The 18,927-nt window shown below is 39.0% G+C and overlaps 1 protein-coding gene across 2 annotated transcripts; it reads left to right on the top strand.

Annotated features, from left to right (window-relative positions):
* The first annotated feature begins 662 nt into the window (after nt 1-662).
* On the top strand, nt 663-18,510 carry LOC134660712 (uncharacterized). Of its 2 annotated transcripts, XM_063516496.1 has the most exons (13): nt 663-928; nt 2,064-2,200; nt 2,979-3,125; nt 7,240-7,326; nt 7,897-8,002; nt 8,623-8,733; nt 9,293-9,466; nt 10,498-10,593; nt 12,415-12,537; nt 12,737-12,812; nt 13,612-13,781; nt 15,885-16,021; nt 18,383-18,510. In XM_063516496.1, exons 2-13 carry the CDS (start codon nt 2,064-2,066, stop codon nt 18,399-18,401), a joined length of 1,383 nt encoding a protein of 460 aa, XP_063372566.1. In that variant the 5' UTR covers nt 663-928; the 3' UTR covers nt 18,402-18,510. The 2 variants fall into 2 exon arrangements, with proteins under 2 accessions (XP_063372566.1, XP_063372572.1); XM_063516502.1 differs by lacking the exons at nt 663-928; nt 2,064-2,200 and adding an exon at nt 2,234-2,352.
* The last annotated feature ends 417 nt before the right edge of the window (nt 18,511-18,927 follow it).

Below are 18,927 nucleotides of genomic sequence, written 5' to 3'. Positions count from 1 at the left end.
CGCATTTTGGAATTATTCGAACACAGTGTTGCTAACCCGCGATTTTTCAAATTTGCCGCCTTTTACTACTGACAAGATTTGGTTGACGGACTTTATATTCGTGCATTGTGCAATATTAATAAATCGTTTACAAGACGTTTCCATATTTTACTAGTGTAAAAGTATGTCGTAAAGTATATTTTGTTTGTAAATTTCTAGTTAATACAGAGTTTTGGGACAGTTTGTATATTTGAATCATAATTTGAATTTGTGGTGTTTGCAACATTTTTAACTGTCATTCCTGAAGTTTCTGAATGTGCGTTCAGAGATTTTACTCTAAACACTACACGACACATTATTATAAACTCAATAAGATGTTAACTGATTGTAGATTCAATATTTTAGCTTTGTTTATTTACTTTTTGAACAATCCTCAGTAAATATATCTGAACTTTATCTGAAAGATAAAAAATAATTGCAACTTTGATTTCCATTTTGTTGTTCAATAGGTATGATCAGGTATTTGAACGAGTCTTCATTAAGAAGTTTTTCAGTAGGGATCAAATACAAGCATGCTTGGAAACGCACGAATAAGATTGAATTATGATTTTTCTGGTGTAATAACAGAGAAAGAACATTAAAACGAAAAGTTTTTGATTAAACTAGCACTTTATAATACTACTACTGCTCGGAAGACACTAGCAATAAGCATGGAAACTTCACCTTGGTAGTGATCACAAAAAACGCTTCTTATGTTTCCAGGCATTTGATATCATTCGAGATCGAGTTTGGTCGTTATTTTGCGTTGCGCGTTAAAGAGTGAAGTAAAAGTAACAATGGATGGTTAAATAATGAGTAAAATCCATCGATACTTTCTCTTATTAAATAGTCATACAGTTTTAAGCTTGTTATCAACGAAGAGAGGAGCAAAACAACGCACCCAACCAAGGTATCACTATTGACCTTTTCTTGTTCTCGATTTAATTCGTCGCAATTTCTCTCGTTAATATTAATTAATTTCACGGATATCATTTTATTGGCCTTAACACGCCTTTTTTATGTTGCTGCTTTTGGCGTAAAGAATTTTGTGCGCAGTTTCTGGCTTTGTTGTGAGTAATAATTGGCATATTTTCGTAAACAGCTGTTTCTATGTCGTCACACCTTGTCCGCCAGCTGAGAGTTATAGTGTGCTAGTTTTTTATGGTTTGTCAGTTACGCACGAGTAATATTGGTCTGTGACGTTATAACTTGTGTTGCGTTAATATTGTTTACCATTCTGATGCAGTTTCGCTACAAAAAGTTTAGTTTTTAGTATAAAAAAAAACACTGATATAGTTTTTTCTGCGTACCCTCTCCTCTCCTTTCTAGAGTAGTAAGTTATATGTATTGTTTGTCCTTGATTTCCTTTTCCATTTGCAAACAACCTTCAGAGCGTCCTTGTAAAGCTATTTTTAGCCACAGACAATGCCAGCAAATATAGATCAATGCAAGATTTAGATGTCTGTGTTATCAATGTCTTAAAGGTCTTCATTCCAAAATATGGCAAAAGGTTTAAGCACTGAGAAATTATATTTAGTATATTTATCATTTCTGTTTGCTTTATGAGGCTGTTATAGTGGCATAAATATTAAATATTTTGTAGTTCATAAAAACATACACTTTTACTATATTTCTAATTTTCTATTTCTTTCTCTCTCTAAACTTTAATTCACATTTTAAATGTTTATTATTATAGAATGGCCAAATAAGTAGTATTGGTTTATTTTTGTGAATGATTCTGTTGTCAGCCAGGAGACAACTTATTAAAAAATGCTGCAGCACAATCTAGTCTACTAACATGTTTAGAAGTTGGCCTATGATGAGTTGGCATGTCGAGGAAATTACAATCTTGAAGTTTTTCAAGATTGTAATTTCCTCACTTTTTTCACTCTGACAGCCCAAATAAAAGTAGAAGCAGCAAAAATCTTAAAATATTAACTTATTAGCCAAAAATTAGAAATAACTTAGAGCTTTGAATTGCTCCTTTAATTTACTGTGTCAAACTTGATATCCATTATCAAAAAAAATATGTTTATTCCTTGCAGATGTCGGTAGGGTGGAGCTGCCTGCCGCTGCTGCCTCTAGGCTGCATCCTGGAGCACCTAAGCCTGGAGGATGCTCTAGCCGCCATGTCCACCAGCCGGCACTGGCGCAGTGGCCTGTTGATGTACGAGGGCCGGAGGTAAGTTGTCTCCTGTTCATTCCTTGCAGATGTCGGTAGGGTGGAGCTGCCTGCCGCTGCTGCCTCTAGGCTGCATCCTGGAGCACCTGAGCCTGGAGGATGTCCACCAGCCGGCACTGGCGCAGTGGCCTGCTCATGTACGAGGGCCGGAGGTAAGTTGTCTCCTGTTCAATCCTTGCAGATAGGGTGGTAACATATGTAAGTGGTTTCATATGTATAAATAAATAAATAATATAGGGACATTCTTACACAGATCAATCAATCACAGTAAGCTCAAGAAGGCTTGTGTTGTGGGTACTCGGACGATGATATATAAATACATAAATACATAGGAAACAACCAAGACTCAGGAACAAATATCTGTGCTAAGCCATACCAGTCGTCAATATATGTCCACTTCCTTAACAATAACAATTCAAAGGATTTCCAGGTGTATCACCTCTCTTAACTGCCTTAGAATTATGAAAAGTAAAAAGTAAATTAAAAAGTATAAAATATTATATTGTACACAAGGATTTAGGAAGAAACATAAATAAACTGATCTTAAAACTAAAAGACAATTATGTACATTTAAAGCAATTTCAATCATGGTCGTACCGGTTCCTACACTAGGTGTAACTTGTCACGTAGGTAACCAATTCAGCTACGAATTATCAATGACTTGATTTTTGCGAAATGCCAATAAGACACTACATTTAATAAAATTTCTAATGAGTAGTTAAACACATGAGTTTGTTACGAGTCAGAGTTTAAAAAAAAACGTAATTTTGTTCCTTAGGAAAACTCTCAAGCTCAACGCGAAACAGTTGGACAAATGCGCGTTCCTAGCGCGAATATTCAAGAAACACACAAACGTACTGCAGATACACGTGGCGGACTGCAGCCGAGCGGAGCTGACGCAGTTCATGCACAAAATTATGCCACAGTAAGTCATTCTTTTCAATACCGTTTTTACCACAAGGGCACACGGGGCCCGTGCCCAGGGCTCCCATCATCCCCGTGCCCAGGGTCCCCGTCATCAGGGGGCCCTGAAGGAGTATACGTATTTGATAATAAAGAGAAGATAGATAGAAATCTCTTCATTGGCACACCTCAGTAGAAAGATACAAAAGAAAAGAACATTTGAGAAGATTACAGTAGATAAAATGTAGCTTAATTCGCTTTCTTTACTTTCCAAAAGGGCCCCTAATTCTTATGTGCCCAAGGGCCCCTACATATTTTAAGACGGCCGATTTCTTTAAAAAAAAAAACTTATTACCAGAACACAAAATCAGTACAGTAGTGGAAGGAACAGAACAGTAATGTAACTTAAAACTAAAGTATGGTACATTTTAGTGTTTGGTAAAAGGATACCAGTCTCAACATATGCTAGGTCAGCTGGTGATGCCCAGCAGCATTGATTTTCAGACTGATCCTTTTGCCAGGCTATATTTCCTAATACTACAAAATTATACAGTTGGAAAACTACGATGCTATTTATTTGCGTGTGAGGTGTGCGTGTAATATTTAGTAGTGTGAGTTGTGCGTGTGTATATGTACAGTAGGCTTAATGATTTTGATTTTACTTGTTTCGATAAAAACTTCAACATGGACGACGGTAGGTCTCGAGTTCTTTTTAGTCAAGCTTCAAAAAACATGCAAAAAAGGATTCTACTCACTAGTCTCACTACTCGCAGGCGTGGCTTACTCCGCGATTTCGTCGCTTTGCTACAGGTAGCTAAAAGTACATCCGTTCCGACCCCAATTTTGGGGAAAGCCATAAGCCTTTGTTACTCCAGGGTTTACGGTTTGTGCTAGTGCTTCCTCTGGCGACAGAACATTGCAATATTATTCCCTATCCCTATTGGTTACTCTTGTCGCTGTACAATCGCATGATTTCTTAGAATTCCTGCACCAGATTGATGCGGTGGATGAGGTATAAATTATACTTATGTTTTCTCATGATCCTTGCGTAATAAAGTTCTATATCGCATATCGTATTGATTATTTACAAGGAAACAGATGGCAATCAATGTAAAAGCATACGACGGTCAGCCAAGTCTTACGTCTACTCTATGACGTAAGTGAATCACTTAGTAAGTGATATTAAGTATGCGTATAAGCGTTTTATGTGTCCACTTTCTCGCCTCTGTGACTTCAGTGTGCGCAATATAAGTTTTAATTATTCAAATGTATGCTTTTTAGTGGAAAAAAAAAACAACACAAAAAGTGCACAGCGCCGCTAAAGAAGTTTTCATTTCAAAAATTACACACTACAGGAGTTGTTGATAAGCTTCTGCCCTTAACTTTGTTTGCGTGAAATGATGATAATTGATAAAAACTACTTATATCATTCCCCGTACCTCAAACTACGAGTATATTCATACCAAATTTCATCTGAATTGGTTCAAGGGTTTAAGCGTCAAGGGGTAACAGATAGAGTTAGTTTTGCATTTATAATAATAATAGGGATATTACTATTTAGGGATTGCATTAGAATGCACTATATATAAACACCTCGTCAAACATCTGTTAAATTTTGTATCTTTCTAACAAACACAAATCTCAAAATGACGAAAAGAAATAAACGGGTATCAGCGGTATGTAACGTTAGACTTAATAGACATTTACAGTACATATGGGGCTACTTCCGCACTAGTGCGTAAAATAGCACTTTTCGTGCGTATGTCGAAACTTTAAAGTGCCATATGTACTGTAAAACGTTGTTCGATACACGTGCGAATAGGTAATTCGCAACACGTGTCGATTTAAAACACTCCCTTCGATCGTGTTTTAATTTATCGCCACTCGTTTCCTCAATTTCCTCTTTTTCGCACTTGTATCGAAAATAACTATTATGCAACCGTTGTTTAAGAGGGGTCAAAAAAGGCAAGTGGCGTGAGTAAGTAATAATAAAAGTAAGTGAGTAATAAAAACGCCATGAGTATTTTTTGACTCGGTTAAACAACGTTGCATACAATACTTTTTCTACGACCAAGCACATACTTTGAAATAAAATTGTAAATTTATCAAATATTTTTCATTCAAGTAGCAAAGAATGGAGGGTACGGGCGGGAAAAGAATGAATGAAATAAAATAAACATGTCTATGGTTCACTCATCTGTCAGAGATGACAGTTAAAATTAGGTTGGCAACAATGTATTTCATACAATATTTTTTAAGTGGTGATTACACGAAGTATCGTAAAAGTGCCAAAAAGATACTGCGTGTATGCACAAATACTTTTTTGGGGAATAGACTAAAGACTTGTCTTGACAACTATAACATAGGGGTTTAAAGGTGTGTGTACGACCTTTTAAATGACAAATAAAAGTACGGGAGTAGAGAAAGTATTTTTTTTGTTGACTCGTAGAAAAAGTATTGTATGCAATAGTGATATAATCAAGCTTTTCAAACTCGTAACTTACTTAGGCAACTCAGCAAGCTTCGTTGCCTAAACACGGTACTCTACTGAAAAGCTCTCCATTATATCACGATTGTATAAAATACTATAGTGGCAATCTTGGCCATACCTATGTATTATTGCATAATATTATAGACACGTATTCATTTGGGAATGTATACTTGGTCAACCAGATCTTGACAGTAGAAAAAGGCGCCAAATTTGAAAAATGTAGGCGTGAAGGGATATCGTCCCATAGAAAATTTGAATTTCGCGCCTTTTTTTACTGACAAGATTTGGTTGACCATCTAATAAACCGGTTTTCATTGTATGGAAAAACCGGTTATGAACCGAAATTTCATACAGTTAAAACCTGGTTTACATTCCCTAGTATTCATGTCTAACTTTTTAAACGCAAGATGCAAATGATTATCTGATTACGTATATTATTTAAAAAACAATTAGCACAATTATTGTGATTTCCTCATCCGATACATTATCATCAACATTACGCAGCAAATACTTCAATAAATATATTTAACAGAATACGTGCCCATGCAACATTGTGTAATGAATCGCTATCATTGTTACGATGATGAATGCTGTGTTCAATAATTTCGTAGTAATGTTATAGGATGTTTATTTAGATGGGCAGTTTTTTCCCTGAAGTATTATCAACTATGATTTTAAATGGCGTATTCGTTTATATAAAGCAATCGAATACTGCACGCATTTTTAAGGTTTAATGTGCACCGAAAAGTTAATGTAACGGATCTATCCCTCAAACCAATAACATGGCCGTTTCTAAAAGTTCCTAAAAAATCTGAAACATATACTTTCACGAGTTTTTATCTACACACGCGGATTGAAGCTAGCAACAAGAAATATGTTCCCTACTCACGTAATGCTTAGACTTACAAATGGATTTATGTATTTTTTTATCAACAATCATTTTCTAAACGGACATTATGCAAATACTAGTTTCTTGTATACCCCTTGCAAGAAGTATAGCGACTAATATCACATTTTTATCTTAATATAAACTACATAGAGTCGATTTTTGTATAATAAAGATGTCTCAAATCATAGCAGAAAACGATATGACCGATGATATAGATAAGTACCTAAATGTATGCACATATATTTGCATCGTTACGGTTTCGTATGCAAGCACGCTTTGCGCCTAAATTCAAATGTATCGTGATGAATTTGAAATTAGAAAACTGGTATCAAGGCACCTGATAGGTACAAATGGTGATTTGCCATTCGTTTATACATACAGAATTCACGAGTTGGATATTACATATTTAAGTCTTAGCTTTCCTCCGAGACATTTTTTTAACATTTTTATTAATAAACAACAACAAGCGATTCGATGCAGAACAGGGTACCTAGTCAAACATTCGCACACATCTTTTTTCGAAGCTATAAAGATAATGTCGTTTCTTATGCGCACTGCCAAGGAATGGAATTCCTTGCCGGCGTCTATATTTCCGAACTCATATAACCCGGCAACCTTCAAATTAAGGGTGAACAGGCACCTTCTGGGCAGGCTCGCTCCATCGTAGGCCACGTCTTCGCCTCGGCTAGTCTGTGGCCATGAGTAAGCCCATTTATAATAAAAAAAAAGTAATTATTACAAATGGTTTGTTTGCAGATTCTTCGAAACACTCAAGCTCCAAGAAATAGTATTCATAGGACCAGGATGCGTGCAGATGGCGCATAGCAACGTTAAACTAGACAGGTATTATTTCTACCATAATATGTCATGGCCTCGTCTCAATGTGAATCAATGTGGCACTCGAAATCTATCAATCACCTATACAATACAATACAAATTCTCTTTATTGCACAACCTCAAATGGCAACATGGGCAAAACAAATAATACATGAAGACAGAGGTAAACAACAGGCGGCCTTATAACTAAAGAGCGATCTCTTCCAGACACCTATCAGTCGATTCGTAAACTTATGTTGTTATTCTAGTTCGTTGAACGTCCATGTTGGCGAGTCTATGCATTTAATTTTTAAATGGACAAAATTGTGAAATAAAACGCACCGCCTATGAAATTTATAGTTGTCGACCACGAGCTTTAGTGCTAAATATCGTCAATTTATGTCACTCGTCTTTTCATAAATTCTAGTGTTCTAGCTTAGCATGAGAACAGTCAGCAGCAGAAGTTATTAAGGCATTCCAAATGATCTTGACGCGACTTTATTGGTAAGAGAATAAGAGCGTGTCAAGGCAATTTTGAACGCCACGCCCGCTTAGCAACTTCTGCTGCTGACTGTACGTGACTGTTTTTTTTTTCAGAGTAATGATAGAGAGTCTGCTATTCAAACATTCCCACAGCATAAGGAATTTTGCCCTGATGAACTGTGAAATGGACGCTGTAGACGACAAGAAGCCGAAACAAATAGTAAGTAAATAATTCAGTAGGTACCTACCTACTCCAAAATTGTAGGTTGGTACTGTTGGTAGCCATTAACCTGTCGAATCCCACGATATGACGTCACCATAAGCGTTCTGGCTCATATATGAGCCGTGGGAGCTGACATATTAATCGCATTATCGTTTTAGCGATTTTAAAGTACTACAAGTGATGTTATGAGGAATAGACAATATAGACTTCTTCAAACCTATTATGTATGTTCTTATATTAGTGTTCATGAATGTATAAATGACAGAAAACAGTATAGAACAGCGGTCGGCAACCCTCGGCCCGCGGGCCGCATGCGGCCCGTGAACCTATCACTTGCGGCCCGCGAGCCTCCCTGGCTATTTTGTATGTAATATTGACAAACGACAATGTCTGATAAAGTCATAAATATTAACAAAGTGCGGCCCGCGTCAACTTCGTAAACTACTATGTGGCCCTTGGCTGCTAAAAGGTTGCCGACCGCTGGTATAGAATATTGAAATAAAAATGTAACCAGTCTAGCAGCCCCTTTACAACCGTTAAAAGGAAGGAAGAAGAAACAATCACCCAAAACTAGACTAGAAATACGTAGATTATTTAGATTTGGACCTTATTTGCAGCATGACAACGTGGAGTTTTACTCGCGCGGGCTCCGCTTCGACCCTTCCTCACCAGCTGACGCGATTTTATCAAGATACAACGCTGAGGCGATGATGTTTTCCAGTTTACAGGTAAATCAATAAATAATGGACCTTACGTCCATCATGACATGGTTGAATTTTCTCTTATTTATCAGCTATCACAAGGTCAAAAGCTGTCCAACGCTAAGGCAGTGTTTACCAGTCTAGAGGTAAATATTTAAACAAATAATTAACCATTCACCTTATCTTTAGTAACTACGACTAGGTAGAATTTTACTCGCGCGGACTGCCGATGCGGTGGTTATGATTCAACGCTCAGGCGATATTATTCAGTTGACAGGAAAATCTAAAAATATTAGACCTTATGTTTAGTAATGATAAGGTGTAGTTTTGGTTGTGCGGACTAGGCTTTGGTCCATCATGTTAGAATTATTTCTCCACCGAAGTTTTTAAATATTTTAACAATATTTTTTTAAGGACATAAATAAAAAATAAAAATCATTTTTTTCAAGCTACAAGGCTCAGAATCAGTTGAAAACAGTTGTCTTATTGGACATTAGGATAGTACTTACAAACAATTTTGACGGGGATACAACTCATCGCGATTTTTTTTCTGATATGATATTACTTATGAAAGTTTTTTTTTCAGCACATACTAGTAGACTACGACCTGGTGACCACAGAAACGCTAGAGACCCTCTCGCAGCTCACATCCTTCAGCCAACTAAGCATCATCATATGCAATAAGAAACTAGCACATTCCGTGGACTGGCGCCGGGTTCAAACCTGCTACCCTAATGGGTTAGACGTGGCCGTTAACTTGGTGAGTCACACACTAAAAAAAACCGGCCAAGTGCGAGTCGGACTCGCGTTCCAAGGGTTCCGTACAATAAGTCCGACTCACGTTTGACAGCACATTTCTAATAGGTTTTCCTGTCATCTATAGGTAAAGATCTATTTTGTGTATTTTTTCCAAAATTTTAGATCCAGTAGTTTGCGAGATAAAGGGGGAGGGGGGTCTAGACAGACACACGAGTAATCCTATAAGGGTTCCGTTTTTTCCTTTTGAGGTACGGAACCCTAAAAAAGATTCCCTTACTGTAAGTGCCATAAAAAGGTGACAAAGCCACCGGTGGCCGAGGCGGGAATTGAACCCGCTTCAGCTTACGCGACTAACGTCCTGACCACTAGACCACCCGGTTACGGCAGTACCCGTACCAAATTCTCTGGTGTATGCTATCTTTGAAAGGCTGGGCGCCTTTGACCAACTCTAAGAGCACATGATATTGTTCGGTCACTCAGTATCATGGGGCCAAACATATATAATGCAGTACCCAATGAGATACAAGCCTCAAAAACAGATTCGATATTTAAAAAGAAACTTAAGATGCTACTTTTAGATGAAGCTTATTACAGCATCGATGAATTTACTAGTATACGGTAAGATCATTGACCCAGCGCTGTACCTAATATTATGTTATATTATAAATTGTATACACATACCTATAATAAGTAAAATGTAAATAGTAATTAAGTAACGAAATGACGTGTAAATGTATATGTTTCTTTTACCAATAAATTACTGTATCACTGTATCTTTGCAAAGTCCCACTCGCTAGACGCCATTTTAGTAAATAGTGGCTGACGATAAAGGTCATAGGTATTCACAACATGACCATCGTATTTATAGTTGTTCTAACCAATTTGTCAGTCAGTAAGAACTAGGAAAACTATACTCGTCCTTTTCTTTTGGGTGCTAGTGTAAGACAAAAATAGTATGATTCTCTCTGTCTATGTTTAAAATGAGACAGTCCTTTGACAAACTATATTTATGGTTATTACACACGGTTTCAGATTGGATTATCAGAAAAGAAGATCGACGAGGTGATGGAGACCGTTTTAGTGGAGGGGCTGACACTTACATCGCTCAAAGTGATGTTTTGTAAAACTGTAAGTTTATTAGTTTATTCATCATCTTCCTCGCGTTGTCCCGGCATTTTGCCACGGCTCTTGGGAGCCTGGGGTCCGCTTGGCAACTAATCCCAGTAATTGGCGTGGGCACTAGTTTTTACGAAAGCGACTGCCATCTGACCTTCCAACCCAGAGGGTAAACTAGGCCCGTATTGGGATTAGTCCGGTTTCCTCACGATGTTTTCCTTCACCGAAAAGCGACTGGTAAATATCAAATGATATTTCGTACATAAGTTCCGAAAAACTCATTGGTACGAGCCGGGGTTCGAACCCGCGACCTCCGGATTGCAAGTCGCATGCTCTTACCGCTAGGCCACCAGCGCTTAAGTTTATTAGTTTATTATTAATAAATAAATATCAGGGGACATCTTAGTGTAAGGTCTGAGTGGACGCTCGAGTTGGGCGTGCAGCGGGGCGGGGCGTGCGGCGTGCATGTTAAACAAAATGCAAACGTATAGCGACCTTAGTACACGCTGCTCAAATTACTCCTGACCCCGACGCCACGCTGCACGCCCCGCCGAACGCTCCGCTTCGAGGCCTTAGTGTAAGGCCTGAGTGGACGCTCGAAGCGGAGCGTTCGGCGGGGCGTGCAGCGTGGCGTCGGGCTCACGCGTGATGTGAGCAGCGTGCACTAAGGCCGCTCCTATACGCTTGCATTTGTTTAACATGCACGCCGCACGCCCGGCCCCGCTGCACGCCCAACTCGAGCGTCCACTCAGGCTTTACACTTACACTTACACAGATCAACCTAGCCCCAAAATAAGCAAAGCTTGTACGAGGTAACACTAGAAAAAACATACGCTTGCGATATATGCTGAACGCCGAACCAATAAAAAAAACATATTTTTTTGAAGTACAAAGGTGGTAGGTAACGATACTCAGGACCCGTGAAGCCGATTCACAGGTAGGGTCACTCACTACCCACTAGGCCAGACCGGTCGTCATCGTATTAGTATTGTCAGTGGGGAGACACTCCTGACTTCGGGGAAACTCGGCTCCGTTCGGCTCAGCATTGCTCCGAGCAATTATTAGGGTTGACACAACTTGACGTCCCTTTGCGTGCACGACCACAGATAAGATAATGGCTTGAATTTTGACAACCCTAAATAGCCGAAAGGGTAACCATAAGTTACAAAGGGATATCATGATTCGAACCTGAATCGCTGTCAAACTTCGGTTTTGTAGGAATTTGTACGCTAGTACTATTACTTATTTTTTCTACTCCCGTACTTTTATTTGTCATTTAAAGGGTCGTGCACACACCTTTAAAGCCCTACCTTATAGTTGTCAAGACAAGTCTTTAGTCTATTCCCCAAAAAAGAGTTTGTGCATACACGCAGTATCTTTTTGGCGATTTTACGATACTTCGTGTAATGACCACTTAAAAAATATTGAATGAAATACAGTGTCGCCGACCTTATTTTAAATGTCATCTCTGACAAATAAGTGAACCATAGACATGTTTTTTTTTAAATTTCATTCATTCATTCATTCATTCTTTTCCCGCCCGTACCCTCCATTTTTGCTACTTCTTGAATTAAAAATATTTGTTAAATTTACAATTTTACTTCAAAGTAAGTGCTTGGTCGTAGAAAAAGTATTGTATGCAACGTTGTTTAACTGAGTCAAAAAATACTCGTGGCGTCTTTATTAACAATTTTCGGCTTCGCCTCAAATTGTTACTCACGCCACTCGCCTTTTTTGACCTCTCTTAAACAACGGTTGCATAAAATACTATTGTGATATAGTTGTGAATATCGCCTAAGAGACAACTAATTCACAATCTTGTTATGTCCGCAGTTGTACCCGCCGCTTATTAAGCACGTGGTGCGTCTGCACAAGGACTCGCTACGCGAGTTCGTCGTGGTGGACGCGCCTCACGAGTCCTGCCAGCGCGTCATACGCTCACTACGCGCTCCCGAGGTAACACTAGAAAAAACATACGCTTGCGGTATATGCTGAACGCCGAACCAATAAAAAAAACATATTTTTTTGAAGTACAAATATGTGGCGAGATAAGGTTCAACCAAAAGCATGACTATGTCGGATTTTTTTGTAAATTTATTAGGAAATAATTAAGTTTTTTTTTTTCCGTTTTATTATATTTTTTATTCTATTTCAGTATGAAGCGTGCAACGTGAATCCGATCATATTGATGTGCTGGCAGTGTACACAACTAAGAAGACTTGTATTGCATGGTGAGATATTAAATTATGATACTCTAAAGTCTATTTTTTTATTCGGTAGACTAAAATGACATTTCATAGTATGAAATGACATTTTATGTTCATACTATGAACTGTCATTTCAGTCTACCGAATAAAAAAATAGACTTTAAAGTAAGTAACTTAGGGTGGTATTCCACCTGTCCAATTTACTGGTCCAATGTCCATTGCGTCTCACTCTCTTATTAATAATACATGTGTTCATTGAAAATTCTTGATTACTATAAAAAGGTTCGATAAATGAAGATGGAAATAACGATATAAAATGTTTAGAATCATTAAATGCCAATGTGGAAATACTGACCTGGTTTAAAAATAAAATAGATTCTTCGGAAAAACACCTTTTTAGAATTCAAGAGGCAGTGTACAAAGCGATTTTGTGTAAATATATTTATTTTGTAGAACATTTAGATGTTGACAGTAACATCGATATATTTAATTGACGATGAAGTATTTTGCTACGTCACTTTAGTATAAGTTATCCCAGGTTTGATGATGATGGTGAAACAAGTGGTTTTCTAATGTCCAGGCACAAACAAGACATCCTCTAGACTGAGCATAGTAACGCTACCCCCTCTGCCACTCATACGGTAGTTTTACTCCATCTTCGAGTCAATCCCGTGCCGTGATTGGTCCGTGTCTTTGAACGGACCAATCACGGCACGGGATTCGCTCACCTCGTCCCCCCGCACCCCCGTATTTTTGGCAGCATCGGTTTCATGAAATAATTGCTCTAAACTCAGTCTAGAGGATTCCTGGTCTATGTGTCCAGGCTACTGGGTGTGGCAGTACGACGTGCTGGGCTTCGTGCGGCTGCGCAAGTCGCTCTCGCAGCTGGAGATCTCCGCCGTCTACGGCCGTCAGCGACGGCCGCAGCAGACCGCCATGGCGCGGGTGCACGTCGGCGACGCGCCGGACACTGTCGACGCGAGCTTCGTCAGGGTGAGCTCACCACATTTTTCACTAGGCACATAAAGCTTTGGATTCCTCCGAAAACGGTGCCGTCATATGACGGCCGTCATATAGCGGCCGCAAAAGTCCGGCCGTCTTTACGGTGGCGACATGTGGAAAGTACCACGGCGTCATAACACACCGTCATCCGCCAAGGTCAAAGCGGCAAATTTGAAAAATGTAGACGCGATGGGATAACGTCCCATAGAAAATTTGAATTTCGCGCCTTTTCCTACTGACAAGATTTGCTTGATCATCTATAATTTACTTGGAGGATGAAATATCATCAGAAGAGGAAAATATATACGGAATCATTTATTCAAATCTCGTGTCATTTATTCAAAATGGCGTCACCGCTATCTAATAAAACGTTCACGAAACTATCGACACCGTCATGACGGCCGTCATCTTACGTTACGTTGACAATCAACGTAACGTAACGCTGTCTAGGAAACCGCGCCATCTTGTTTACATAGACAACGTTCTAGTGACGTCAGTCAACGCTATATAGCGGCCGTAATATGACGGCACCGTTTTCGGAGGAATCCAAAGCTTAACCAGTGATCGGCACGACCCGTGTCGCACGGTGTCAATGACCTCAATCATTATGTTAACATGGATACGCCCCGAGATTTCGGTCTTTTTAGGAAGTCAGTATTTCCGATTGTAGTACATTAAGGTATTCCATACAGGAAGATGAATGATTATTACCATTAAATAAAACGACATCAAGTTCAAAATAGGTATATAATCTCATAGTAATATATCAATTTTTTATTTAATAATTAATTATACATTTTATAAGCTTATTTAACACTTTATCGTATATTTGCAAATATATATCATACAATAAAATTATTCTATTTAACAAAATCACGGAGTTATGTTATAATCTAATCATGTCCATATTATGATTTCTGCTCGCAATCCCGCGGTGCGTCACGGGTCGTGCCGATCACTGCACATAACACTTGCAACACTCTCTCTCTGTGGTCGCTATCTCATGATTGAGGATCGTGGTCATCGGTGGATATGGATGCTCCACACCTGCGGGCTCAGCACGGTTCCATTTTTACCGACTATCACTATGCCCGTCACTTTCGCACTTACATACTTGTTAGAACGTGACAGGCATGGTGATAAACGATAAAAATGCGACCGTGCTACTAGGGCTGGTGTTTCTGTGATCTGCCTACGTCGGTGCCTGTTCATCTGTACTCGCGTCTCTACTTTAACTAGAGATCTTTGTAGTGGTTTTTTGTTTAGATTTTTTTTTTTAACCCGCATAAATGTTAATGTGGTTCAGTGAAGGGGACGGACTGAAAATCAGCGCTGCGCAGGCAATTTGTAATGAAATGACTGACGCAGCGTATGCTGAGCCCGTTCCTTTTGCCGCACAATTATTCTTATTTTTTCAATCCTTATGTTTTGTAACCTGTATGCTTTTTGTGTTGCAATAAATGGTTTCTTATTCTTATTCTGACGACCGAGCATAAGTTGGTTGAGAATGGGGCCCCTTTTACATGATCGTTCCATCTAGTTGGAGACCGTTCCCCGGCCTCGTTTGCCCTCCGTGTTTCCAACAATTGCAAAACTAGAGGGGTTGTAAGTGTATTGCCTATCTGTATTGATAATGGGAGTACGCTTTATTCTTGAGGTGTGGACTTGGTGTGAACGGTCCGGAATTACCTACATATACTTGGTCAACCAGATCTTGACAGTAGAAAAAGGCGGCAAATTTGAAAAATGTAGGCGCGAAGGGATATCGTCCCATAGAAAATTTGAATTTCGCGCCTTTTTTCACTGACAAGATTTGGTTGACCAGCTATAACTTGTCACTTAACAGCGGGACTGTTTACACATTGATTTTACTAATCACTTGACACCCGCACTTGCTACTTCGCAAAATGTAAACAAGCCTTGAGGCTTAGCACGCACTGCGGTTTTTTTCTTGCGGTTGCGGTCAAAATGTAGCAAGTTGCGTGCGTGCGCTTATAAAGAATGCCGTACGTTACATTTTTTGCGGTAGCGGAACCGCTTTTTAAAAACCGCAGTGCGTGCTAAGCCTTACTATGGGTCTCGTATTCTGTACAGCAAGTGAACGAGTACACGGAGTTCAAGTGGAAGCCGTGCTCGTGGTCGCGCCTGCACCCCGGGCTGCGCGCGCGCGCCGCGCCGCAGCACCGCGCCGCGCTCGCGCTGCACGAGGCGCGCCGCCCGCTCGGCGTCACGTAAGCTGTCCCTCTCACACCAGGGCTGCAGGTGTAGCGGTCTGCCAGCTGTCGCGCTCTAAAGCTTTGGATTCCTCCGAAAACGGTGCCGTCATATGACGGCCGTCATATAGCGGCCGCAAAAGACGGCCGTCTTTACGGTGGCGACATGTGGAAAGTACCACGGCGTCATAACACACCGTCATCCGCCAAGGTCGAAGCGGCAAATTTGAAAAATGTAGGCGCGATGGGATAACGTCCCATAGAAAATTTGAATTTCGCGCCTTTTCCTACTGACAAGATTTGCTTGATCATCTATAATTTACTTGGAGGATGAAATATCACCAGAAGAGGAAAATAATCGTAGTACGGAATCATTTATTCAAATCTCGTGTCATTTATTCAAAATGGCGTCACCGCTATCTAATAAAATGTTCACGAAACTATCGACACCGTCATGACGGCCGTCATCTTACGTTACGTTGACAATCAACGTAACGTAACGCTGTCTAGGAAACCGCGCCATCTTGTTTACATAGGCAACGTTCTAGTGACGTCAGTCAACGCTATATAGCGGCCGTAATATGACGGCACCGTTTTCGGAGGAATCCAAAGCTTAACATCACCGAGCCACGATCAGAGACCCCACGCTAGCGTCTTTTGAGTCGGCGTCTAGTCAGCGTCAGCGCTATGGACGATGGTGTCGCTGCGCGGTTGCGCCAATGTTGCGTCGAGCAGCAGCCGTATCGTTGACTAGAAGTCGACGCTCGGGAGACGCTAGTGTGGGATTTTGCTTGTGAATTTTTTGCAGCTTCGATCGGTCCACGATGGACGATATTGCACCGATTTTATGACACGAAAGCATATCAGCCGTCCGGCGGATCGCTACACCTGTAAAAATATTGGCTCAAACTGTGTGCATCTGAATCCCTCTGATGTTCAAAAAATAAAACATCATGAAAATGTGATTTTCGTTTTTAAAAAATGTAAGCCGTGAAATCACGTTTTTTGTTCATCCGGTACATTATTTTTGATGATCGACCGATAATGAACTGAACACTTTTTCACCAAATTAAATAAAGATTTCTTAGAGATAGAAATTAAACTTCAAATCATATGAAAAAAAAATCGGATTCATATAGTTGTAACCTCAATCATGTGTAAAAAAAACTGTTATTATGTTAAAAGCTACAAAAAATTTTTTTTTCGAAATACACAATAGAAAATTGTATCGCTGTAGCAATATATATAAAACAACTGCAACGTTTACATATTTTGAACGTTTCTTGTGCTTGAATTGCCATTATTAGGCGTTGATAAAAATATAAAAGTGACAAATAAAATATCAGTTATAACAACTTACAAACGGATTAACTTGTCTTGAAATTATAAGCTAGAGTTAGACCAAGAAAGTCTGCAACGATTTTGATAGCACACGCAGTGCAATTGTTATTTTAAACGTCAAACTTCTATGAAATTATGACGTATAAATAACACTTGCATTGCGTGTGCTATCAAAATAGTTGCAGACTTATTTTGGTTTAACTCAGAGTTACAAGTATAGGTAAGCATAGACTTAATTTCTCATAACGAATATGTTGTCTATTAACTCTTGGGGTCCGAAGAAAACTAATAATAAGCTTATATGTATGCTTATAGAGCAATGGTTCCTAACCTGGGGGTAATTACCCCCGTGGGGGTAAAACTGGTATTTTACGGGGGTAATAAGCTAACATAATATAACAATACAACAAACGTACACGTTATATTTTTTATTACCATTTGGAGGAGGGGTAAAATCAGGTTCCCTAGTTAGTCATAGGGGTGACCGGACTGAAAAGGTTAGGAACCACTGTTATAGAGTGTAAAACACTATGTATAGTCAGCATTAAAAATAGTGACAGCGAAAGTGGCCAAGTATTTCGTAACACACCTTTTTTTACCATAGAAATAATAAGGATGTTTTCGATATTTTTGGCCACTTTAGCTGTCATTATCTATTTGATGGTGACGATATTAATGTGTATTTGACTCCTTTTTTCACGAAAATGTTTTAGATTATTAAAAAAACGAATTATTTCAAAGATTGATTGATCATGTAGAGAATGCGATATGCATACAATTAATTTGTCTTCTTTGTTGCTATGTATTTTGAGATAGAATATAACATATTAACATTACTTAAATACATAGATCTAGGGTTATGAAATCATCGTAATCATATCTATATTTATGCTCATATGTAACAATAATTATTTTCAAAGCGTATAATCCCTTTAAAGTTTTAAACGAATTTTTATAAACTATTATTTTCACTTTGCACCCTTATATCATGGGCACTTTTTTGTTTTTATTTTTCTTATTATTTATAATTTTATACAGGTTGCATTCTCAAAAATGAGAGTGCCAAATCAACGTGACACCGAAGCCTGGCAATGTGAGCAAAAATTACGAAAAATCGCATTGGCAGTACGATCGAGAAATATGACCAAAGGTAAATGTCAGCATACCAGCTGTGTGTGTGTAGACGTGCAAGTGCGCGGGCGCTTAAAAGTTAGAACCGTGCACGCACACGCACGCAGTGTGCCGTCTCTCATAACGATCTGTATAACGCGCGCGTCTGCACACACGCATCCGGTGTGCACAACACTGCACAGGCCTTAAATCAACATGTACCTGTAATAAGTAAGAAAAATGGCGGTGAAAAACATGCAACCTGTATAGAGAAGCTCTTCTGAGCGCTTTGAAATTTAAATATCTTAAAAAGAGATTTATACTAAATACTCGATGTACCTCTTATAAAGGGACACGTTATCGATAACCGCTTTTAATCATAGACAAAGCAATCTTTGCATAGTTAGATTATCAAATAAAGTTCCTGATACTTTTTCTTTTTATAACTAGTATAATTTCATAAAGCAATTTAA

The sequence above is a fragment of the Cydia amplana genome, chromosome 2, assembly GCF_948474715.1.
Source record: "Cydia amplana chromosome 2, ilCydAmpl1.1, whole genome shotgun sequence".
Classification (NCBI taxonomy): domain Eukaryota; kingdom Metazoa; phylum Arthropoda; class Insecta; order Lepidoptera; family Tortricidae; genus Cydia; species Cydia amplana.
This window is presented reverse-complemented; position numbering and strand designations above follow the sequence as displayed.